The sequence below is a fragment of the Archocentrus centrarchus genome, chromosome 11 (genome assembly GCF_007364275.1).
Source record: "Archocentrus centrarchus isolate MPI-CPG fArcCen1 chromosome 11, fArcCen1, whole genome shotgun sequence".
In the NCBI taxonomy this organism is placed as follows: Eukaryota; Metazoa; Chordata; class Actinopteri; order Cichliformes; family Cichlidae; genus Archocentrus; species Archocentrus centrarchus.
Window position 1 is genome coordinate 36,111,694 of NC_044356.1, and position 24,921 is coordinate 36,136,614.

Genomic DNA, 24,921 nt, shown 5'->3' on the forward strand with positions numbered 1-24,921 from the left:
TCCTCAGATGTGATCCGAGCTCTGCCAACAAGAGCTCAAACTGCCCCCTGACATCCTGGAGTATCACAGGCTTCAGCATCAAACCATGAAACTCTCCCTGCCGCTGCTTTCTTAGGAGTTCAATGCACCCAGGATCTGTTTCTTCCATCTCTTGTTTAGAAACATCAGGACCTCATTACATCATTTTTTCAGTGTGTTTTATGAGGATCATTTATGCATAAAAACACAACGCGTCCGGTGTGTATGTAGGTTACACAAGTTCACATCACAAAGATTCTGAATTGTGTGGTGTTTAGACGCAACGCGTCCAATGTGTAATGGCCTTTAGTTTCAAACTTGGTTTTTTGTGGGTCGTTATTTTAATTGTGAGAAGATACAACAAGGTGCTAATCACAGGTGGGCAGGTTTGAACAGGTGAGGTAAGACTGAAATAATCGTTGACTAATCAACTAATTGACGAATCACGTGCAGGAATCCAAATATTTATAAACCTTCAGAGATACAGTCGATCATTGTTTATTTGACAGTCAATTCCCCACTGAGTTAAAAACCTGTGAGGCTGAGTTCTGCATGGAAACAGATGACATCACAGCTGCTGCGACAACTCTACGGTCCATTCAATAAAGAGCTTGTGTTACAAATTATATGATGAACCTTGTGTTAAACTACAAAAGAACATTTCATTCACATTTAGTGACAAACTGTTTTCTTTGAGAGGAAACCTTTTGGAAAATATTTCAACAGATTAAAACCTTTTTGATCACAGGTCGATACAGATGTTAAATATTCTTCTTCAAAGCGTACAAACTGAATCTGTGACAGTATACAAACAGAAATGAATGACTGTGATATTTATAATTTACATCACTGATCTGTTGACAGATTTTAGCATGTGATAATAAATTGCTTTTTAAGTTTTTATATGACTGTAATAAAACATAACTTGATGTAATATTTCTTGTCTTGGTAAAATGTTTTGATGGTGTTGTCAGCAAAAAATGCACTCTGAACCATTCAGTTTGCAGAACAACAGTATCAACATATTTGAATAAAAAGAACAATAACCACTGGAGCTCCTTCAGTGTGGAGCTTAAACTCGGAGCTTCTCCTTCCTGTATCGGTGCAGCAGCTCAGATACGTCCTGCTTACACACCTTTATCCAGCCGTCCTTCTGCATGTGGTACACTGGAAGAACACACAAAACACAGACACACACAGCTTGAGCTTTTATTTTGAGTTTATAGTGTGTGTGTGTGTGTGTGTGTGTGTGTGTGTGTGTGTGTGTGTGTGTGTGTGTGTGTGTGTGTGAGATGATCGTGAGAGCGAGACAGCCTGGTTCATGCCTGTACAGTTTTGGTGTTGTTATGGCCAACAGTAACCGTTATGAATTAAAGACGACTTTTGTTGGCAATCTCTCGTCCTGACAGACGCTGCTGTATCAAGATGGACACGATGGCCTTAAACCAAAAATTTTTGTGGGGTCTTGCAAATGTGCTTTTTATTTTTCCTATGTCCTTTGCAGGGTTCTGTAAAACCCTAACACCTACACGCTAACATGCTGATATTTAGTAGCTAAATGTTTATTGTCTAGCCTAGCATGCTAGCTTGCTATTCTGTCAGTTAACACTAACAAAATAAACCTCAGATGCTGATCTACTGGAACACCAGGCTGCAACTAGCTGTGGAAATCTATTCAAATGTTGACACAACATTTCACTCAGAACATCAATGGCCGACTTAAAAAGGGTCAAAGTGCACAGAATCGATCTTCTGAGGAACACGAGTATCTGTACAAAAAATTTCATGCTAACCCATCCAATGTGTGAGATCCCAGTGTCGACGAAGGACACTGTAAATAACCGATGGATAGGGCTGGGCAATATGGACCAAAAAGTAATATCTCGATTTTTTTAAATGAATATCTGTCAATATTTTTATTTCCCAAAGGTTTAACCCTTGTAATGTCCTCCCGATTTCCCAACACCTATTACGAGGGATAAACAAAAAGCTGCTTCTGAGTCAAAGCTAATGTCCCAAATGTCACACAGACACTTTTATTAACATTCAGCTGTAGATGTACAGGAGAAATTACTCAAAAATCAACTATTGGTATATTTAAATAATAATGCTCCTCAACAAATGAATGCTTTTTTCCTCCACAATAAAAGACTCACAGCTGTGATATTAAAATGTAAACAGAAAAGTTACAGAAGGCTGACTGATTCTTTTAAAAGCCAGTCTACAGTGAAGTAGACTTCACCAAAGTGCTTCCTCCTGTGTGTACTCCTGTACATCCAGTGAAAATAACAAACATGTAAACAGACTGAATGAACAAAACTCCATCCTTCAGTCAGCAGGATTTTAGCCAGCTCAGTAACACATTTAAGAAGCCACGCAGACATATGCGCTGTCTACGTATCCGCCAGCTCCATCATGAATACAGGAAAAAGACCAACTCCATCTACTAAGGTCATGTGAATTATGTGCAAACCAACTTCTGCTATAAAGTTGTGGTACGGCAGGGCCCCCTTGCCTGCAGCCAGGGACTCTTGGGGTTCCGGGCGATGCCAAAGTGTACAAACAGATGCAGTACAAAGGCTGTATGTACACAAAACACAGCAACAGCGGAGGATTTCAGGTTTCTAAAAGTCGCCAACGTCACCGGAAAAAGTCACAAAATTTGTCATTAGCGTTTTTGGAAAAGAGTCAACAGCAGGGTCTGAAAAGCTGCTAAATCTAGCTACAAAGTCACTAAGTTGGGAACGCTGCCATGCTGTCGCTTCCTGCAGGATGAAGCAGAGAGAGGCGGACAGTGTGAAGCTGTGCAGAGACAAACTGGGAGAAGAGAAAGGTGAACTGGTGGAGCTACACATGTTTGTAGATGCAACATAGACTATAGATATAAACGCTATAGTCTCATCTTATATCACATATGAAAATATATCGATATTTTTTAAAAACTCGATATATCGCCCAGCCCTACCGATGGACCACAAGTGCCAACAATGAATAAAAATACAAACTGCTCTCAAAACTAAAGCAGACGTTAGTGTTTCAGAGCGTACTCACTGTTCACCACTCCTCCAGAGTAGGCGTCCCTGTGTGTAGCATGAGCGATGGCTCGACAGCCGAGGTCGTAGGCCTCCTCCACCGTCAGGTCCTCCCTGTAGCCGCTGTCCATCACCCCGTAGGCGTAGCTGTTCCCAGAGCCGGTGGAAAACATACGGCCGGACAGACGGGTCCCATTTTCATCCACATAATACAAACCGGGACCCTGCAGAGCACACAGCCTGTTATATGGTCTGTATGACTCGTATTACTTAGTGGGAACTGTTCTTTGTAAGTCTTCAAATAATAATAATAATAATTTTTATTTTAGGCACCTTTCAAAAACACTCAAGGGAACTTAAGTTAAAGGAAAAAACAAGCAAAAACAGTACAGATATAACTAGAAACAAGTTTTTAGTGTATAAAACATTAAGAAGGAATTTATGTACAGAGGGGGGAATAATAATCTGATTCTCTACTAAATTTGTAAAGTTGGTCACTAACAGTGTTAATTTTGTTGATGAAATATTTTCGTCATAGTTTTCATCAACAACCCTTTTTTTCATGACAAAAATGAGATGATAACTAAATAAAAACTAGCTAAAAGGATAAAAACGATGACAAAATTAATTGACACTTTTGGCAAGGAATGAAAATGAGACAAAAATGCTTGGTGGGGACGACATCCAATCAGAACTGATTTAATTTTGTGACAGGGTGGGACAAGTTAGGAAAACATCCAATCAAACGCACAGTTCTACAAATTTGCTCTAAACCCGGGAAGACCAAACTAGCCTGTGATTGGTCGTTCCTTCCGATAGAACTAAGCGATGTAACCAATGTCAGCAGGGAGAAAGAGAAGAGCCGATGTATGGACACATTTGTCCTTTGACTTGGGACAAACAAAACGATGTGTAAACCATGTGGGGCGACTATCTCGGGTTAAAACACCACAAATCTTAAACGACATCTGCAAACCAGTCACCCAGATCTCCATGCAAAGGTCAGCATTGTAGCCCCTTAACTGGCAAGGGCCCGGTGACGGGCCGTTTGTAGTCCCTTTTATATGGCAGGCTAGACCCTCCCATTTTTATTGACACGTCATTCGGCCAATCATGTAACTGGCTGCACCAAATCACCTGACAAAGCTACGTGACGCCCTCTGAGTATTATTGGCTCTGGGAAACCCATTTCTTAACATGATTGGCCGAATGAGGTGTCAGTCAAAATGGGCGGGTCTAGCCTGCCATATAAATGCACTTCATTCGGCCCGCGGACCAGACGCAGCCGATTAATAGGCTATGAAATGGGTTGTTCAGAGCCAATAATAACCAGAGGGTGTTATGTAGTTGTTTCAGGTGATTTTATTTGCTGCCAGTTAAGGGGTTAATGTCATGCAGGGTAAAGTGTTTTTCCCAGTTTGTGTTTAGAGAAAATCTCCACACCGCGGTGGATTAGCCTTTATAATCTTAGTCCTGAACACTGCCCTGTACCTTTCAGAGCGTCCTGCTGGAAAACGCTCGGATTATCTCAGTAAGGTGGTGTTAATGATCAGGTGTGTGGGAAGCAGGTGAAACGCTAGTGTTAATATTATTAATAATATTCCATAACTTTGAATAAATGTTTAGTTTTGTGTAAGTGTGTATAATGACTAATTCAAGGGAACTGAAGAAAAAGCATTTACATTTTACACCCTTTATATTTCAGTCGACTAAATCGACTGTAGATTTAGTCGACTATATTCTTACCATAATTCATCGACTAAAACTAAAACTATTCAGATGACTAAATTATGACTAAAACTAAATCAAAATTTGCTGTTAAAATTAACACTGCTACAGAAAAAATAAAGTCTCTTATTTTTTTGGTAGATTTGCATTGAGTGAAGTAAGGATGCAGAAGCCCTTGTTAGCGTGCACAGTGGTGAGACGTTTCTGTTAGTTGGTCACCAGGTTTGTATACACGTCCACGTTATATAAACTCTAAATCCTTTAAGTTTTTTGGCTGCTGCAGCTCGAAGCTTCAACTCCCCCACAGCCAGTCAGCTGCTACTTTCCCACCGCCGAGGAGCCGGTGCTCATGCCAGTGCTGGTTTCAATGAACCAGCGAAATGCTTAAGAACGAGCCTGTGTTTCCACTGTGTTTCTGTGAACTGCTCCTTTACGTATGAGTGTGGGCGGGTCCTCGTCTGGACACGAAGCCGAAGGTCACAAACGTGGGAGAACACGCTCTCCTTTCTGTGCTGCAGATACATTTTAGGGTCCAAACCAAACTACTGCAGCATCTGTGTGCAGCATAGAGGGAAACACAGACAGCGATTAGAGCAAGACGACAAGTACGCACTTTGTGTCCTTTTATCTGTGATATGAACTGATACAAAGCAGCAAGTTCAGCCTTAGAGCCCAACCTAATTCACAGCCGTCAAAATTGCTTCGCTTTTCTCATTAATACACATGTAATATGGTAGAAAACTTGATGTTGAGACGGCAGAGTCACGCCCTTCTGCTGCTTTCGTCACGCGTTCTTGGTTCGAGACCAGCTAGTTTGTGGGGCCGGAGTTGAACCCGTTTTTCGGCCGAGTGCCGAGTGCTTCCGCGGTGGAAAACCCGCCTAACGGTTCAAATAAAGGCACCGGCACCGGAACCCTGTTGGTGGGAAAGAGGCTTGTGGGAGTCAGATCGGTTGATTTACCATTAAACTGAGCAAACTTAACAATTCAGATCAAATAATTATTTCTCCCACTGTAACAGATGGATGATGGTCAGAGTTAGTATGCCAGTTAACAGGGATTCAGTGTTGGAAATATTGGAGAGGGAGATCCATTGGCCGGTCTCAGTCTTCCCTTTGTCTTGTTGTCACTGTGGTTGTGTCCTGTGCTCCTAGTGTTCCCAGTTTTCCTTAAACAGCCTTGTTTAGTTCACTTTTGTTTTCAGCCACAATAAAGGCTCACCTTTTTACTCACGACTGCCTGCTCCTGAGTTCTGCATTTGGGTCCTAACCTTTCCACAGGGTTTGCTTTTGGCACCATGACCATGGTGAAGAGCATGGTTTGGATTCATTGCTCCATCAGACCTGCTGCCACTGATTTTCAGTCTAGTGTGTATTGTGGCCGACCTCAGCCTTTTCTCCATTTCCCTTAAGAACGGCTTCCTGACAGCTGCCCTTCCACTGAGACCTTCTCTGATGAGGCTTCAGTAAACAGCAGGTGGATCAGCTGAAGGTCCAGATGATCTCTCAGGTCATGTGTCAGGTCTTTGTTAGGGTTAGGGATTTTTTTTCCTGTTTGTTAAAGACGTGACTTTCAGATCCTGTTTATCTGCTGTAGAGAGTTTTTTAGGCCACTTGTTTTCTGCTCCATGTGTCCTTCAATCTTTAAATGACACGTATTTTTATATTTTAATGATTAATATCTAATCATTTCCGTATTATTATCACAGTCTTACCAGGCTGTCAATATGTTGCAGTATAAAGTTCTACCCATAATAACAGCTGGTGTAAAAACAAGTATCCTGCTCCTACAGGTTTATACCTTCTTCTTTAGACATCTCATTTTAGGGGTCGCCACAGTGGATCATCTGCCTCACTCCAAACTATAATATTAAACTCTATGAGCACATCCATCCATCCATCCATCCATCCGTCCATCCATTCTCTTCCGCTTATCCTGTTCAGGGTTGCGGGGGGGCTGAAGCCTATCCCAGCTGTCATAGGGTGAGAGGCAGGGTACACCCTGTACAGGTCGCCAGCCTGTCACAGGGCCAACACAGAGAGACAGACAACCATTAGCCAAACCTCAGTAACTGCATGTCTTTGGACTGTGGGAGGAAACCCACGCAGACACGGGGAGAACATGCAAACTCCACACAGGGAACTGCTGGGTTCGATTCCACCTTGGCCCGGGCCAAGGTGGAATCGAACCCAGCTGTGAGGCAACAGTGCTGACCACCACACCCCCAATGAGCACAATGAGGAAATTTCTTTACAGCCGTGTCGGGCAGTTCTCTGGCACATGGGGCCCTATTGCCACGAGAGATGCAGGGGCTGGTCTCTCAGGGTTCTCTGGGGCCCTTGCCCCTCAGCTGGAGGGGCCCCATCTGGGACCTCCGTCTCCCTTCTGCATAGCTTCTTTTTGAATGTTGTTTTTTCTTCTTTTACAGATGCAGCAGTTGATGAACTATTATGGTTTATTTACTATCTGTTATGTAGCGGACCCATGTAGAGGCAGAGGACCCCAAAGCAGGACACCCAAGGTGAAAAGCTTCATTTAAATATAAGCTTCATTAGCAAGCGTGGAACAAAGGAAGGGCGGGTCAGGAGTCAGCAACACAAACATCAACTCTCTTAACAAAACTTGATTAATTGGCATTAACTGAAGCATAACCATAAACATGAACATGAAGTGAACAGCAGGAGCAGATGACATCAACAATGATGACAAGGAACAAAGGGAGACTGAGGCAAAATAGACACAAAGGCAACAAGACAATAGAGAACACCTGGGAGGGAGACACAGGAAGCAAACTAGACACAAAGCCTCAGCCTGCAAACTCTGGCTAATAAATAAAAGGACAAACAATAAAAAGAGCAGCCTGTAGAGAATCTATAGAGCTCATCTTGGAAGAGCAGATATGTTTGACACAGCAGAGCATTCAGATTATAATTCTGATTGTAAAGTCTGATGTATAAAGTATTCAGCTCAGCTTAAAGTGATACAGGAGCCGTTCATTGGTCGGGTGGTAGTTCTTACCTCTTTGTCCCATCCACAGATCATGCTCCCCACTGAGAGGCCCATTCCTCTGTAACCCAGCATCATGTTACATAACAGCTTCGAGGCAGCAGCCACAGAGATCCGCTGGTTGTTCCTCAGCCTGTACAGCCTGGAGTCAGATAAAGAAGCCATCAGTCCATGAGCTCATAAATAATAAAAATATTTATATCGTATACATCTGGATAAATGGCGTAGTTTTTTCAGGTGATTTTGGTTCGGCCAGTTAACAGGTTAAAACGTTCACCGCTATGTTTAATGTAGGTCTGCTTGTTACAAAATATCCCAATTAAAAGCAAAGAGAGATTAACTAATTATGTTTCATGTTATTCTGCTCAATTTCAACAACACAGCACAGCTCCAAAACACTGCCTATGACCAGATTTCATTTACACTACACAAGAGCACATTCACCTCCAAAACAGTGGTGGCCAAGGGGATTGAGCAGGGCAGAGCCAGGATGCATGGAGGTGGTCATGGCACTCAGGTGAAAAGAGGAGCTGGGCCGTCACCTGGTGTTGAGTCAGATCAGCTGGAGGAGAGGATGCTGTACAGTGGGGGTGTGCTGGGAGTTTCAAAATGACTTGATGCTATTTAGCAGCCACCTTTTCGGATCATAATCCTATCAAACTCATCTGGATGATAGATAGACCACAGCCATCAACACGTAGATGGAGATTTAAAAATTATATGTTAAAAGACCCTGATTTCATTTCATATGACTACTAATATTGAAATATTTCTTGATGCTAATTCTAACACCTCAACACAAGCTAATATCTGGGAAGCTCTTAAAGCATATATGAGAGGCCATGTTTTGTCATACAGCGCATACAAATTTAAAAAAATAGAGAAACATTAATTAACCTGGAAAATGATATGAAACAGTTGGAACAAAAATATATCGCCACAAAAAAAGAGGAATACCTTAACGCATTAATAAAAACAAGGATGCAATATAACCACTTATGTACCAACAAAGAGGAAGCTGACATGGCCAGGACCAGATATCACTACTATGAATTTGGGAATAAAACAAGCAAACTCTTGGCCTGGCAAATTAGAAAGGAAGTTTCCAAAAAATTTATACATTCAATAGTAATGGAGGAGGGCAGAATTCTTGATAGTACAACCTCAATAAATGCGGAATTTAAAAAGTTTTATGAAAAACTGTACAAATCTGAGCATGAGGCTGGAAATACTGAAGCAGGAACATTTATTAAAGAATTAAATCTCCCTAAATTACCAGATGAGGACAGGAGATTTTTGGATGATGATATATCAGAGCAGGAGGTATTTCAAGCACTTAATTCTTTAAAAAACAATAAAACTCCTGGGCCAGACGGATTTCCTGCTGAGTTTTACAAAGCCTTTTCTAGACAGCTGCTGACTCCACTCACAAATATGATTAAGGAACCCCTTGAGATTAAAAAACTACCAGATTCATTGGAAACTGCAACTATCATTTTACTTCCAAAACCAGGTAAGGATAAAAAGAAATGTGACTCATACAGACCCCTTAGCCTTTTAAACACAGATTATAAGATACTATCCAAACTAGTTTCTCTTAGACTTGAAGAGGTGATACCAAAGTTGATACATGCTGACCAGACAGGCTTTGTGAAAAACAGGTATGGTGCGGATAATGTGCGGCGACTGCTTCACATATTAAACATTGCTCAAAAAGACCAAAAACCTATGCTAATAATCTCCATGGATGCAAATAAAGCATTCAACAGCATTGAACCAAGTTTTTTATTTCATACGTTAGAAGCTATGGGCTTTGGAGAGAAATTTATTCAGTATGTTAAAACACTATTCAGGGCCCCCAAGGCAAACATTCTAACTAATGATGTCTTGTCTAATACTTTTCCCCTGTTTAGAGGATGTAGACAGGGATGCCCTAGCTCCCCATTACTATTTGCACTGGCAATTGAACCCTTAGCTATTGCTATCCACTCTAATACTTCTATAACTGGAATTAAACTTGATTTAGATGAACATAAACTTTCACTATATGCAGACGACCTATATATATATATATATATATATATATATATATATATATATATAAGTAATCCAAATATATAAATTCCTTCCTTGATGGACTGTCTTAAAACATACAGTGCAGCTTCAGGATATAAATTAAATTACAAACATACAGGACAACAGTATTAGAGCCCTTATGAACCCATTGAAATGGTGCAACAATGGTCTGAAGTATTTGGGTATTCAAATTGGCAAAACGGACGATTATATATTCAAACAAAATTAAAGTTATTGGAACAAACCAAACTTAACCTCCACAGATGGATGGACCTCCCATTGTCTCTTATAGGCAGAATAAATACTATTAAAATGAATATTCTTTCTAAGTACATTTATCTATTTCAATGCCTCCCAATAAATGTCCCCAAGAACTTTTTCAAAGAGCTTAATAAAACCATGATTCCTTTTATATGGCAAAAGAAGAACCCTAGGGTCAAACTAACATCGTTACAGGCTACATACTCAAAAGGAGGACTTAATCTTCCGAGCTTTAGAAATTATTATCTTGACTCTCAATTTCCTCCAATCTGAGTTTGGCTGCATGCAGAAAATTGCGAAGTTACATGGCTATCAATAGAACAACATGAGTTGTACCCTATATCTTTAAAGAATGTTCCTTTCATAGGGGGGAAAAAAGGCTTGGCCACATTAACAAACAATCCAGTAATTTTGAATACCTTCGCGGCTTGGCATGAATCTCACTCACTCTTAGATATAAACATCTCTTTTCTCAGAAGAACCCCTTTGTGGGGCAATCCCAATCTCTCACAGCATATTGCTGACTCAGTTTTACGGAGTTGGACAGACAGGAAAATTCAAATAATAGCTGATTTATATATTAATGACACCTTAGCTAGCTTCCAGCAATTGAATAAGAAATTTAACCTTCCTAAGAATAGTTTCTTAAACTTTTTGCAAATTAGGGATTGGATTAATGAGAATTCTAGCGTAACATTTCCAGCCATTCCAGAAGAAACTCACTTTGAATTTCAATTATGCAATAAACTATGTAATTCCTCAAAAAAAATAACTTCCTCCATATATGGAATAATTAATGGAAAATTACCTATATATAAGACAACTATAAAACAAAAATGGGAAATAGATCTTGGATGCGTATATGAGGAGACTTACTGGAGTCGTTTACTGGAACAGGCTCAGATGGTACTAATATCCACAAATCATAGACAGATTCAATTTAATATATATCATAGGACATACTACACACCTTACAGACTACATAAAATTGACAGTAAAATCTCCCCTAAATGTCAGCAATGCAGGGTGACTGATGGTGAACTTTTACATATGCTGTGGAGCTGCTCAACTATAGAAGAATTTTGGAGGCGGGTTATTGATATAACTTCAAAGGTCTTAGGCAATCAGATTGAATTGGATCCCAAAATATGGATCCTAGGAGACACAGCTTCCATCAGTGTAAACTATTATAAGCGATATTTTATCCTACTTGCAAGTACTGCTGCCAAAAAATGCATCCTGATTAATTGGAAATCGAAAAAGTCGCCATCAGTAAAACAATGGGCTGATGAACTGATCTCTTATTGCAAACCTGAAAAGATTCTCTATAATGTGAGAGGACGTCAGGCAACCTCTGAGAAGATTTGGGCCCCCTTTATAGACAGTCTACCCTTTCTAGATTTAACTGATAAGGCTGTCATATGAACACTCTAGGACTAGCCTCAAAGTAACCCATTAAATCAAATTTTATGGTATTCCCTCAATGATTCTTATTTCGTATATACAAATATTTGAACGTGTATTGATGGATATAGGTCTAAAATGTGCATGTAAATGTGTAGGAATAGAAATGCTTGGAATCTGAGTCTTGTGGGGAGGGGGGGGGTTAAAAAAAAAAAGGAGAAGGGTGATGTTGTACATGATATATATGGTTATGTTTTATTGTTGGTATTCTGCTCTGTGGTGGAATGTTGCTGTTTTGTTTTGTAATCAGTGTAAACATTTACCATGTGAAAGCTTAAAAAATAAATCTTTAAAAAAAATGACTTGATGACTAATTATTAGTAACTTAATAATAACCCTAATAATTAGGAGCCACTCCTGTACATACCTTTGGACTTCTATACTTTATATTAAGTTGATTTTTTCACTGATAAAGATTTAAAGCATATTTTATGGCTCTCGTTGAATCATTCTTTTATAACCTGTCAGACAGGTGTGCAGGCCCCACCTGAGCCCCTCAGCTGCTCTCAGTTCTCTTTGGACTAAGCCTCATCCCATGAGCGGCACAGTCTTGTTTGACTTTAATAAATATGTGTAATGTTTTTCTCAGGAATATTGAATGATCACAACCAAGCTGAATTTCCAGGGCAGGTTACAGGGTGTCCACATGATGTCACGGCACATTAGGACGTCTGAGAGAAACTCCCTGATGATGGTGCGTGATGTGTGTGTCTGTGTGAGTGTGTGCCTGAGAGGGAGCACAGACACTGTGTGGGACAGACCTGCACTCTTTGGCCAGGAGTCTCTCCCAGTACATGCAGTCTGCAGCGCTGCCCGACATGGTGCCCAGCAGGTACGGGTTGATCTCTATCACCTTGTCGTAATAGGTGGATGCTGCAGACACACAACACATTTAAGAAGATGAGCACTGACCAAGAATGCAAACTGTAGTATGCAATAAAGTTAATAAAACCTGCATATTTACATATATATCGGCCAGATGAAGCCCTGGAGTCCACAGCCACGATGACTCCGTGTCTGAACTTGAAGGCCAGGGTGGTGGTCCCGTGGTCCATTTCAATGCGCACGCCTCCATCACTGCTGCAGGACTCCAGAAACCCTGAAGGCTGCAAAGGTACCAAAAAGAAACTAGATCTGTAACAGCAGAAAGATGAGAGCATTTCTGACCGCCGCATATCCGTGATGGTTGAGAAGGAAGCAACAAGCTGAAAACAGGACACGCACAAAGTAACCTGAACCACGCCGCGTCTGACGCCTCTCAGGTTAATTTTAGCATTTTAATGTTTCCCAAATGTGCTGATACTCACGTCCACACCGGGAGGAACAGCGAATTCTTGAAATTTGCTCCCAAAACTGTAGTTGTTGGCTCGGTCGAGGACAGGAACCTGCGTCGATGGAAGAATCCAGGCGCGGAGATCCGAATTAAAGCCGCTGACGTCAAACAGAGCCATGATATTAAAGTCGATCTGAATTATAATCTGGGGGGGTCAAGTTTTCCAAAATGACGACGGCGACTCAGCCGAGGAGGATTTCCTCAAACGCGACTCTGAATTCGAAAGTGAAAGAAATTAAAACCGATTTAACCGAAACTTTTTTTTTTAACATTCAAAACAAAAATGATCGTTTTCAAAGCCTATAAGAGCGAAACTTTATATTTATAAATATATATTAAAATAAAAACTGTTGTTAATCAAAATAAGAAACTTTATGACAGTCAGCTTTTAAAAAGTTGGCTCAAACCCCTGTGAACCAATAAGAGCGCTCTACGTTTACCGGCGTCTGTTGCTAGGCAGAAATGCAGGACTGAGGTTGTGGGAACCTGGGAGAGCACCATGCGCACTACATTTAATAACATGCAGTACAGTGTGTGTGTGTGTGTATATATATATATATATATATATATATATATATATATATATATATATATATATATATATATATATATATATATATATTAGGGGTGGGACTCGATTAAAAAAATTAATCTAATTAATTAGGAGCTTTGTAATTAATTAATTGAAATTAATCGCATTTTAATCACATTTAAATATTTAACATGATAAATATTAATTTAAGTTTGGTTGATGAATGAATCAATATACATAAGCTTAAACTTCAAAATTTTGTTTATTTTCCCACCAGTCTACTACACAGACCAACGAAGGGTGGAAGTGCTCCTGAGCTACACAGAGGTGAGGACAGGTGATGCTGATATGAAGGCTAGCCGCTCACTTCCAGCCTTTGCAGTCTTCGGCTGCGAAAGACTTGGGCCGGGTCCTTGGAACGATGCGGCCACTGAATTTTTGACATCGTGCGTCGATATAATCTGTATGCCTGGAACTCGTGCACCGAGAAACGTTCTGGTGCAAAGTGCGATTAAAATGCGTTAAAATCTTTAACTCCTTAATTTCCCCGTAATTAATTAATCGAAATTAACGCGTTAAAGTCCCACCCCTATACATATATATATATATATATATATAGGGGTACCAAAAATCAAAAGCATGTGTGGGTTAGTATAACTCCTGATTATGAACATGGGTCTGAAATGTTGTCTGTCTCTATGTGCCGGCTCTCCCAGCTGTCCCTGCCTCTGTGTTGGGGTGGGGCAGGCTGCCCCTTTACCTCCTGAAACTAAACCTGATGAGTGGAAGAAGATGGCTGGAAAAGAAACTCAGCAGCAGGACTCAGAGGAGTTTGCAAACAGGATTTTTATTCAGTGTTTTTAAAAGTTTTACTGTAGCAGCATCTATGTGTGCTACTGCAGGAGCCTCAGTTTCAAAATGAAAACGGTGTCGTTTTGATGCGTTTCGCCCTTCCGTTTACACGACAATGGAGTGAAAACGATGTGTTTCGGAAACAGGGTCCAGAGTGGAGCATTTCAGAAACGCACTGGCTTGTGTTGTCCTGTAAACGTTTTAACCGGGGTGATTTGGAAACGGGTGACTCGCACATGCGCACTATGGTTGTGACGGCCACAGTTTTTCGTGGATGCACAAGTTGATAAACAGTACTTGCGGATTCAAGAGTGCTTCTTGTGCTTTTCTTGTGTTCTTGCCATTTTGTAATTCAGCGTTGTGTGCAGCAGCGATCCAACCTCATCGTCAGTCCACACAAACCTCTCACATTGGCCGTTTTGTTAATAATGAGCAATTTGCCGCACTTCCTACTGTGTCCCTCCACGCATGCGTGTCTTCCGTAAACAAATTTTGCAACAAAAAATCAACGCCAACTTGTGGCCTGGCATGGGAACTACATCGTTTTCATCATTTCATGCATCACCGTGTAAACGGTCATCGTTACTGAAACGGTACTTTGTAAACAGAAGGCTGAAACGCATCAAAACGACAACATTTCTGGTTGAAACGGTTAAATCTGTAGATGAAAGGTATAAAATGTGGTGTGGTTGTGTGCTGCAGCTCAGGCCGTCTCCATCTGCTGCACCGTCTCCTGCACAACCTCCAGCTTTAAAGGGACGACCTTCTCTGTGAGGACAGGTGTTGTACCTGGACCGTATTTGTACTTCATTGTCCTGTGACAGAGACAAACACATGGGTCAAACATTTATAAACCTGTTTTTAAATCATTTGAATCATGGTTGTTCATTTCTTTTATATGAAAACATCTTTAGAATAAAATCTAAATGTGATTTTTTTTAAATCAGACTTTCCTTTGTCTCTCTCTGAGAAAAGGTCCTGCAGTGTGTTTGATGCAGCTTTAGCAGTGAAGTAGTTTTACACAGTATACACAGCAAACCATGAGACCCTGATGTGATTAGATTTAAGTCCCACCTGTTGTGTTTGAACTGGGACTCCTGGTACGGTCTGATGTAGTCCACTCCCTGTTTGGTGATCACACAGATGTCGATGTTGCTGCCTGAGCCGAGGTCGCTCATGATGCCTGCGTGGATCGCCGCTCGCACCAGCTCCTTCGCCGGCTCCAGCTGAGAGGACAGAAATCAGACGGACATCAAGAACACAGAAGCACTAATCTGCTGTAGCAGCTCCCAGTTTATATCCACGTCCTCTATTTGTTAGCAAAAAACATTTAACCAGAAGTTTGTATAATGGGGAGATTTACTGTAAGTACTGCCACACTGAAATTATTCAACTTAAGCTGATGGAAACTAATAAATATGTTTGTGATCAGGTTGAAGTAACTAAATATCATCTCATTGTGTAACAGTGATTTGTGTACCTCTAAGTCAGGTTTGAAGCCGTCCTCCAAAATCCCCAGAGCAGCCAGATCTCCAGATCCTGCAGGAGGACAGAGTAAAGTCAGATAAACGGACCTGATGAAGTCTGAGAGAATCAAATGCAGCAGAAACATCACGTACCCATTGACAGGTAAGGCACCTTATTCACACTCCCGTACGGCCCCACGGTGTACAGGTGGTTCCCAGTGCAGTCGACTCCCCCCAGAATGAGATTGGCCCCAATCTGGCCGTGATACCTGAGAGACAAACACACCTGATTAACACCACACACATGACCACTGCTTTAAAGTATTAAGGATCCACACACCTGTGAGTGAGTCACTCACCTGTAAAGCATATCCTGCAGTATGTTCACGGCCATGACGACACGAGGGTTCCTCCCACTGTTCAGAGAGAAGATGGTGAGGTTGGAGTAGAGGAGGTCAGTGGTCTTCTCTGTATCTGCTGCTGTACCTGCTCCACAGCAGCTGGACACACAGAGGGAGGAGCAGGTGAGACAAACAGAACATTTAAATTCACACATTAAAGACAGAGAAAAGCAGAGACATTACTCCTCTGAATAAAAACAGACTGATTTCTCTCAGTATCCCACAGTGCACTGCTTCTCCCATACTACTGTCATCAGTCACATGCTCATGTGTTTGCATGGCCTGTGGATTATTTAGTTATCAGTCCACTGAAAAGCATCTGCATCCATACTGTAAAGGTATTTCACCTCTATGAAACTTACTACATATTTGGAGCGATGTAATGGATCTTGGCACACATCTTGTCGGCCACCACTTCACCGGAGGTGGCTCTGGTATCGGCTCCCAGCACCACCCCATCCTGCAGGAACACGTGAACTGGGACATTAGCAACACTCAGGTTATTTTTATTGGTCAGAAAAGCTTTCAGAGAAAGCTCCATCCTTATTCGGCCTTTGGGCAAGGCATTAAAATCAGAGCGTGTCCAGTGGAGCTGCAGAGAGACCCACAGTCTGTGATAGCAAATGAAAGTGGGAATGTAAATGAATGATAATTCCTTTGTTGAGTATAACTGTTTGTTTTTCTTCCTGCTCTTGTCGGAGACGGTCGCATTCTATCTCTCTCCCTGCCCTCCCCATCTCTCCTGCTTGCTGCTTGCTGTGAGAGCGTCTCTCACACACTGTCTGAATAAGAATAAGATTGAGAGCAACATGGATCTGGCAAACTGGGCCCTCAACACCATTGATCGAATTTTTTCCACTATGAGATCGGGGAAAGGGGAGCCTGCGTGTCCGAGTGGAACAGACCCGGTTGGATACGTCATTGATTCTTGGAGCTCGTGGAGACCTGTGTGCTTCTCAGCCCTCGAGGTCGAAGACGTGGAAGACGTCTACATATTTGGCTATGTGGTAGGGGTATCTTTTCTGTTTGGGCTCGGAGGATACCTGATTTACCGGGAAATCAAGAAAATCTGGGCGGCAGTTCGACATCTGCAGAGGCTGCCGACCCAGGTGGATGGGCTGTCCAGGGCCGTACAAACTCAGACTCAAAGCCTGGTGGACCTGAGCCGTACGGTTGGTGAGAGGGGTTCGATCTGGAGATAACGTTTGGTTCTGCACAGTGAGGACGGTAACAAATGAATTTGGAATATTGGATTACTGAATGGGTTCCCCAGTGAGACTGAAGGCTGTTGGAAAAAACAAGCAGCCTGTTCCAAAACAACATCTGCATTATCAGGAATTCGACTCCCCTGCCGGCCTTGGGCTGGCAATCATATCTCTGCAGGCCTATGTGTGACGGTCGCTCTTCCCCTCAGCCCTCTCTGTGATCTGTGAAGCTGGATCTGGTGTACCACGGCCGCTGATGAACTTCCATCACTATCAGCGAACTGTTTTGGCTAGGAGCTGGCATCTGGCTCCACAATGCCCCCACCCTCTCATCTCCGTCTGCATCCCCTCCTGACCTGACCTTACCCATCATATTGCTATCCTGGCTTTAAATGTGAACCTCGTACGGTGTTTATAATGAATACAGTATGAGATGATTTTTTTTAACCTACCTATCCCAGTGTATCTCTTTCTGTTCTTCTGCTAAAGGTAGCGCTGCGAGTCAGCTGCATGACCTCAGGACACCTGTCCCCCCTGTTTGTTCTGTTTTTTTTATATTTCTTGGATGGGTGTTCTGGAACGCAAATTTCATTATATGTTTTCATTATATGTTTACATATATATGACAATAAAGTCTTCTTGATTCTTGATATGATTTTATACTGTGGCTCCGCTGATGCTCACTTTTTAAGCATGAAGATCCATAAAACACCTTTTTGTTCCAGTTCAGTCATTTCTGTCTGTGATTTCAGGAATTATAAACTAATCTTATATAAGGACCTGTGTGACTAAGATCAGAGCCGAGGCAGAGGTGTGTTATTAGTGCTCATTGTGTTATTAGATGCCTTTTCTCTGGCAGCACTGTGCAAAAACCACTGAGATGAATGTCATAAAACTTGGTGCAGAGGTGCTGCATCATAAGCAAAGGAAGAACACAGTCTGCCCTGGTGAACTTTAACCTTGGTGGAGGATCCGCACTCAGTCTCACGGTGTCCAGGAAATGTGTGTGTGTTCACTGGGTAGATTCAATGAGGTTTCAGCATGACACACTTAAAACAAAGTGGTAATTTTTTGGTAACATCACTCATCAAATGCCATCTGCAGGTTGTGCAGACCTGAGTGCAGTGATATGGAGCATGTGCACGAACACCTGCAGCCCCATAAACTCTGATATCAAAGTTAAATAAAGGATCTGATGCAGTTTGTGTTTCCACGTTTCCTTGAAAACTGCAGTGATGAAAATGAGTTCATTATTCTTAAAAAAAAAAAAATAGTGTTTAAAGTTTTATCAGAGCAGTGTACCCCACAGGTGTACTCACCTTGAACACCACCCCTGCTATGGTGGTGCCTGTTTTCAGAGGTTTGGGAGTCTGTCCTCCATCAAAGAGCCCCTCTAACGCCGCGTTTCTACACAGAGGAGAGAGAGGGGGGGTGTTAAAAACTTATTGCCTACATTTCAGCTGTAAGAACAATTATAGCTGTAGTAAGTGCATCTCTGCGCTGTCTCGCTAATTAAAGTGATTTCAGAGCAGGAAAAGTTACTTTCGTTTTTGATGAAATTTCAGTCTGAGGGTTATGGTTTGGGTTTTCATGTCTTTCTGTCCTCTCTGCTTCAGCCTGCAGCTCACAGATCAGTAAAGTAAACTCCTACCTTGCTGCATTGTCGAAGTTAAAGCCAGGTGCGGGGGTTTCGTAGCTGTTTGATAGCGCCATTGTGGATGCGGCTGCGGCTCCTCTGCGCGTCCCGGAGCGCCTGAGGTCGCCTGAGGTCGCTGTTCTGAGCTCAGCTCCTTCCTCTCTTTCGATTTCACAGCGAACATGGAGAAACTCTGCACGGACCCACGAACCAGAGGAGTCAGCACAGGGGTGAGTAAACCCGGAGCAGGTACCGAGGGTTTACCTGCTGATGAAACACTGAAGTTTTCATCATAAAAGTTTAAATATCTGATCGATGTGATCGGACAGGTGAAGCTTTTACCTGAAATGAGCCTAAAACAAAGTGAGACCAAACCGAGCAGAGTTTAGAATCACTAAAAAGTTCAGGTGTTATTTCTGAACGAGTTTATTATTGACGTTTCTAAAATAAAACTAACGATCAGCGCTGCTTTCTGTTTCATCCTTCCCAGAACTCCAAATCCCAGAATTCATAGCGCTGTTCAGGCTCCGTGAATGAGCCGCAGACCATGAGAAAAAAAACAACTTAGATTTGTCTTGTTGTCGGTAAATGTTTGATTAGTGATGGAAACTCAGAGCTGCCCTTTGTAACGTGAGTAGAGGAAGAGGGTTTATGACTCAGAGGATGCTGGTTCGAATCCCTGGACTGGCATGGATGGACTGAAAACCATCAGGAATCTGAAACTGGGGGGGCAGTCATCCCCCACCTGCCCCCCACCCTGCATGTTGTACTGTGTGTGTGTTACATACTGCATGTGTGAAGGGTTAAATGCAGAGACTTTCACTGCATGTAACAATAAAGTTGTTCTTCACTGTCTCCCCCTCAGACCACCATCCTGGCTGCCATCTTTGATGGGGGGGTCGTCATCGGCTCAGACTCCAGGGCTTCTATTGGAGGGTGAGGAAGCTGCCTTTAGTGTTATCATTCATACAGCAGAGGGGCTGCTTAATAACCTTTATGGTTAGGAAGAGGATGACCACACACCGAGTTCAAAGGTTACACTGACAGCCGCAGCTTTAACAGCTCTTTACTGAATGCATGTTGACTCTGAGAGGACTCACTGCAGTCAGGATCAAAGTAGAAGGTTGTTCATGCATCCTTGTCTTTGGTATGATAAACGGTTAAACATCTGATCGATGATACGGCAGGTGAAGCTTTTACCTGAAAGGGAAACAAAGGGAGACCACAGGAGTGATAGTGTATAATATCATACTTGTCTGAGGAATGAATGTCCAACCAAAACATCATTCAAAAATATGTTTTAAACCTTTATTAACAATCAAAATCACTGCTCCAAACCATGTGACCAAATAAACCAAAACACAATCAAACCAACATAAACACAGAAAAATAGTTTTTAATCTTTCATTTTAAATTTGTACCCATGTTCACTCTGACTCTGCAGGGAGTATGTTTCATCTAAGACCATCAACAAGGTGATTCAGGTCCACGACCGGATCTTCTGCTGCATGGCCGGATCACTCGCAGACGCTCAGGCCGTCATCAAGGCTGCAAAGTTCCACCTGTCCTTCCACAGGTGAGCAGTCTTAGAGATATCAGCACAGATAAATCACATACAGGTTTCCTTTCTCATACACACTGTAACCCTGGCTCTGTGTGCTCCTCCTGGATCTCCTGCAGTGTGCAGATGGAGAGTCCTCCTCTGGTGATTGCAGCAGCATCGGTGCTGAAGGATTTATGCTACAAAAACAAAGAGGAGCTGCAGGCCGGCTTCCTCACAGCAGGCTGGGACAAGAAGAACGGACCACAGGTGGGTGATCACAGTGATGATCACGATGATGATGACAGTAAGTCCACGGTTCTACCTGTAACTGCACCACCTGTCTCCAGGTCTACGTCGTGTCTCTGGGGGGGATGTTGATCAGTCAGCAGGTGACCATCGGCGGCTCAGGGAGCACCTTCATCTACGGCTACGTTGATGCTAAATACAAACCCAACATGACCAAAGAGGAGTGCCTGCAGTTTGCCACTAATGGTAGGGTTTATTTTTTAATATTAATCTAATGAATTTGAACCTGATTGGTCACAATGCTCATTTTGGGCTGGCAGTGGCGCAGTGGGCAGGTGCTCACCTTGCAACTGGAGGACTGCTGGTTCGAGTCCCTGTCTGAGCGCATGCTGTCATTGTGTCCCTGGGCAAGACACTTAACCCACATTGCCCTAGTGTGAATGTGTTTGGTGGTGGTCGGAGGGGCCGTAGCCACGCCTCTATCAGCCTGCCCCAGGGCAGCTGTGGCTACATTAGTAACTCACCACCACCAGGTATGATTGCGGTGTGTGAAATTGTAAAGTGTCTTTGGGTGTCTAGAAAAGTGCTATATAAGACTAATGCATTATTATTATTAAAAAAATTACAAAACAGCTTAATGATAATTTCTCTATGAAAATGAAGGAATATGCAACATGATGATTTTCCAACTGATTGTTGTCCTGAGACCAACAGTTTTATCTCCAGGACGAGTGCCTCAGCCAATCAGAGTTGATCGTATCGTCAGTGCGCTGTGCTGCTGATGCAGACAGAATTAAATAAAGTTTTCACATTTACGGTTTAGTTTACACCTGCAGCTCTATCACAGTGATATATTAAAATGTATATTAGTGTATCACTGTTTTCCACCATGTAAGTAAGATCATCAGCTTACACACCAATCAAACAGAACATTGTGACCTCTGAGAGGTGACGTGAAGAACTTCATCGTGGCTCCTGTTAGTGGGTGGGATCTATCAGGAAGGACGTGAACATTTGTCCTCGTGAGGATTTGAGCGGTGAGTTAGATGACTGGTTCAGAGCATCTCCAAACTGCAGCTCCTGTGGCTGTTCCTGGTCTGCAGGGGTCAGTGTCTCAGAGTGGTCCAAGGAAGGAGCAGGGATGAATCAGCCATGGCTCAGTGATGCATGTGGGCAGTGAAGGCCGGCCCGTGTGGTCCCATCGAACAGATGAGCTGCTGCAGCCCAGTTACTGAAAAAGGTCATGCTAATTCTTACAAACTGAAGGCTAAGCTAAAAATGATGCAGCTATTAAAAATGAGCGCACTAGCACGTTACAAAGCTAACAGTAACCGGCTTTTATGCATACCATAAATACACATTATATTTGACTGAAAACATTTTGTTATATTTAAGAAACAAATACAAAAATATCAACTGTTAACAAACAAATCAGAAGCTTCCCTCTGTTATTAATGCTGGCAGAGCTTAGCATAAGGATGCACTCACAGTCAGTCTCTGTCCATTATTAGGAATACTCTGGGAATGATCTGTCTCAACCCTAACCCTAACTATCAGTGATGAACCCTAGAAAAAGTTTTACATTTAAGCTCATATTATCTGCAGCTGTGCACTTTTTAATCTTTCCAAGATTATTTTGATTTTAGACGATTATTTCTGAATTTTTGAAGCATTAATAGTGAGTGTAAAAGCTATTTATTAATAGAAATATGTTGAATCACTTTGGACGTGTGTTGACTTTTATAAGGCTGTTTTAGTTTGCCACTTAGTTCATAGTTTGATCTGCTTTTGGGTTTTGTAGGAATGTAAGCAGTCTGTGGGCAGGTAAAGGTGTGCTGGCAGGTACAGTATAAGGCTGGGGAGGGTCAGTGGTTGTTTTACCAGCACAGTACAGTACAGTGGATAAACAGTTATTTCTTTTAATTATTAGTTTGATTTTGAATTTTGACAGATATATTCAGTTTCAGGGAGAATACATGATGTCACATCCTTCCATATCCTAACCATTAGGGTATGGATGGAGATTAAAGATAACAGCCAGAGGTCACAGTTACAATATTAGGTCTTTATCACAGCAGAGGGAATCATCATTATATGTACATTATATATACATTATGATGGTCTTAACTGTAACACTGTAAATGGACCCCATCAGAAAATAAGGCATTGACTGTAAACCATCAGTGACATCATGGGATGAGAAAATCATCATCATCTTTTTTCCTGCATCTATCATGGCTATGCATACACTGCGCCCCCCCCCCCCCCCCCCCCCCCCCCCCCCCCCACACACACACACACACACCCCAGAGTATCACACAAATGTGAGTCTCAGGATAACATTCACTTCATGTTCAGAGTTTTTACAGTTTGAGATGTGAGGAGAGTTTCAGAGAATCATTAAACTTCAGGTTTTAACATCTTATGATCTGTAGCAGAACGAAGGGTTCGCTCACACATCAGTGAAATGACTCAGTTCTCACTGACCTAATTATGAAGAATGAACCTGAAATGTGTGGTTATTGTTATACTCATGGAATGACTTCATTTATAAGAACACATTAAAGTTAAATGATTTACAGATTTACAAACAGCTGAATGATTGTTGGTGAAGTTACAAACTGTGTTTCTGCTTCTTCAGCTTAATATTTTCCTCCTCCTCTTCCTCCCTCTGCTTCATCTCTCAGCTCTCGCTCTGGCCATGGGCAGAGACAACGTCAGTGGGGGTGTCGCTCACCTGGTGGTGATAACAGAAAAGGGGGTGGAGCATGTGGTTGTACCTGGTGACAAACTGCCCAGGTTCCATGATGAGTGACCGCCTTGGCTCCTCCTACCATCAAACCACCAATGAAAGGACAGAGCATTTCTTCCACGTATTACCTGTTTGGTCTGTTTAGCATGAGTATGTCAGACACCTGAGAAGCAGGTTAATATTCTGGTATGATATACACAGAAATAATCAATATGAAATCATAATCAGGCTCATTTTTACAGAATTAAACCATCTGCCCTGTTTTGATGCTGATGTCATGTTTTTGTGTTCTTATGTGGAAAAAAAAATTAAACATATTTACATTTTCCAAAGCCTTGTGATTTATCTTCTTTTAGACAAAATAAAAACGTTAAAATCGAACATAAATAAAGGTGATCGGCCACCAGAACAGCTTCACTGCTGCTTGGTTCGGGTGTTTGAACTCTGCTGAAGGGAAAGAGCACCATTCTTCCCAACGATGTTCCCCTGCTTTGATGATGATGTTGTTGTTGTTGATGATGATGATGATGATGGTGATGATGATGGTGATGAGAGCACTGTTGGTCCATAATCTCTGAGATATGATTGACACCATTTTCAGCAAATCATCCTGTAATTGACACCGAATTGTCTTGGAGTGGCCACAGGAGGCGGTGTGTGTGGTGGAGAGGAGGTGAAGGACCAGCAAAAGGGAATTAGGTTTTATGGCCCTCACCTGCTTTCTGTTGGCATGCGTTGCCTCATTTTCGTTTGTTTGGTGTGGCGTGGTGTCCGGTTTCCCCGTGGCTTCTTTTTCCTTGTTGGATGTTTGCTTGGTGAGTTGTCGGTTTGAATTTTTATCTTCGTTTCTTCTGAATTGTATGGATCGTATTTAAGGATTTTTATTGTTTATTATTAGTCTTAAGGTGACGGGCAGCCTTAAGAATCAAGAATCAAGAATCAAGAATCAAGAATGCCTTTATTAGTCCCACAAATGGGGAAATTGCAGTTAACAGAACATCCATCCAAAACAAAAACATAACACAGACAGGGGAGGACAGATGTCTGAGGTCATGCAACCGTTTCACAACGGCGCTACCTTTAGCAGAGAGACAGAAAGAGATACATTGGGATAGTTAGGTTCAAAAAAATCATCTCATACTGTGTTCATAAAGAACACCTTACGAGGTTCCAAAAAACACCTCAGCAAAAAGCATATTGCACATATAAAGCCGGGATAGCAGTATGGTGGGTAGGGTCAGGGTCAGGAGGGGACGCAGACGGAGACGAGAGGGTGGGGGCATTGTGGAGCCCAGATGCCAGCTCCCAGGCAAACAGTTTGCTGATAGTGATGGAAGTTCATCAGCAGCCTTGGTACACCAGATCCAGCTT

The 24,921-nt window shown here is 42.1% G+C and overlaps 3 protein-coding genes and 1 long non-coding RNA gene across 6 annotated transcripts; 2 read left to right on the forward strand and 2 right to left on the reverse strand.

The window, feature by feature from the left end:
- Positions 1-482: 482 nt before the first annotated feature.
- Positions 483-13,328, reverse strand: psmb8a (proteasome 20S subunit beta 8A). Its single transcript, XM_030740332.1, has 6 exons — positions 12,892-13,328; positions 12,549-12,690; positions 12,346-12,457; positions 7,796-7,925; positions 3,070-3,274; positions 483-1,185 (listed from the first exon to the last, which is right to left on the reverse strand). The coding sequence occupies exons 1-6, from the start codon at positions 13,033-13,035 to the stop codon at positions 1,091-1,093; spliced, it is 828 nt and encodes a 275-aa protein (XP_030596192.1). The 5' UTR covers positions 13,036-13,328; the 3' UTR covers positions 483-1,090.
- LOC115787586 (uncharacterized) lies at positions 12,578-16,825 on the forward strand. Of its 3 annotated transcripts, none has more exons than XR_004020519.1 (4): positions 12,578-12,698; positions 15,445-15,665; positions 15,770-15,930; positions 16,147-16,825. It is a non-coding gene; the product is annotated as an uncharacterized LOC115787586 (long non-coding RNA). The 3 variants fall into 3 exon arrangements; XR_004020518.1 differs by having other exon boundaries at positions 15,789-15,930; XR_004020520.1 differs by lacking the exon at positions 12,578-12,698 and adding an exon at positions 12,723-12,846 and having other exon boundaries at positions 15,789-15,930.
- Positions 14,310-19,184, reverse strand: LOC115787583 (proteasome subunit beta type-7-like). The gene is made up of 8 exons (XM_030740330.1): positions 19,025-19,184; positions 18,693-18,780; positions 16,531-16,628; positions 16,127-16,267; positions 15,921-16,036; positions 15,782-15,840; positions 15,376-15,527; positions 14,310-15,116 (listed from the first exon to the last, which is right to left on the reverse strand). The coding sequence occupies exons 1-8, from the start codon at positions 19,084-19,086 to the stop codon at positions 15,005-15,007; spliced, it is 828 nt and encodes a 275-aa protein (XP_030596190.1). The 5' UTR covers positions 19,087-19,184; the 3' UTR covers positions 14,310-15,004.
- psmb12 (proteasome 20S subunit beta 12) lies at positions 19,037-23,878 on the forward strand. The gene is made up of 6 exons (XM_030740333.1): positions 19,037-19,239; positions 19,875-19,945; positions 20,454-20,585; positions 20,690-20,819; positions 20,900-21,044; positions 23,486-23,878. Exons 1-6 carry the CDS (start codon positions 19,192-19,194, stop codon positions 23,611-23,613), a joined length of 654 nt encoding a protein of 217 aa, XP_030596193.1. The 5' UTR covers positions 19,037-19,191; the 3' UTR covers positions 23,614-23,878.
- The last annotated feature ends 1,043 nt before the right edge of the window (positions 23,879-24,921 follow it).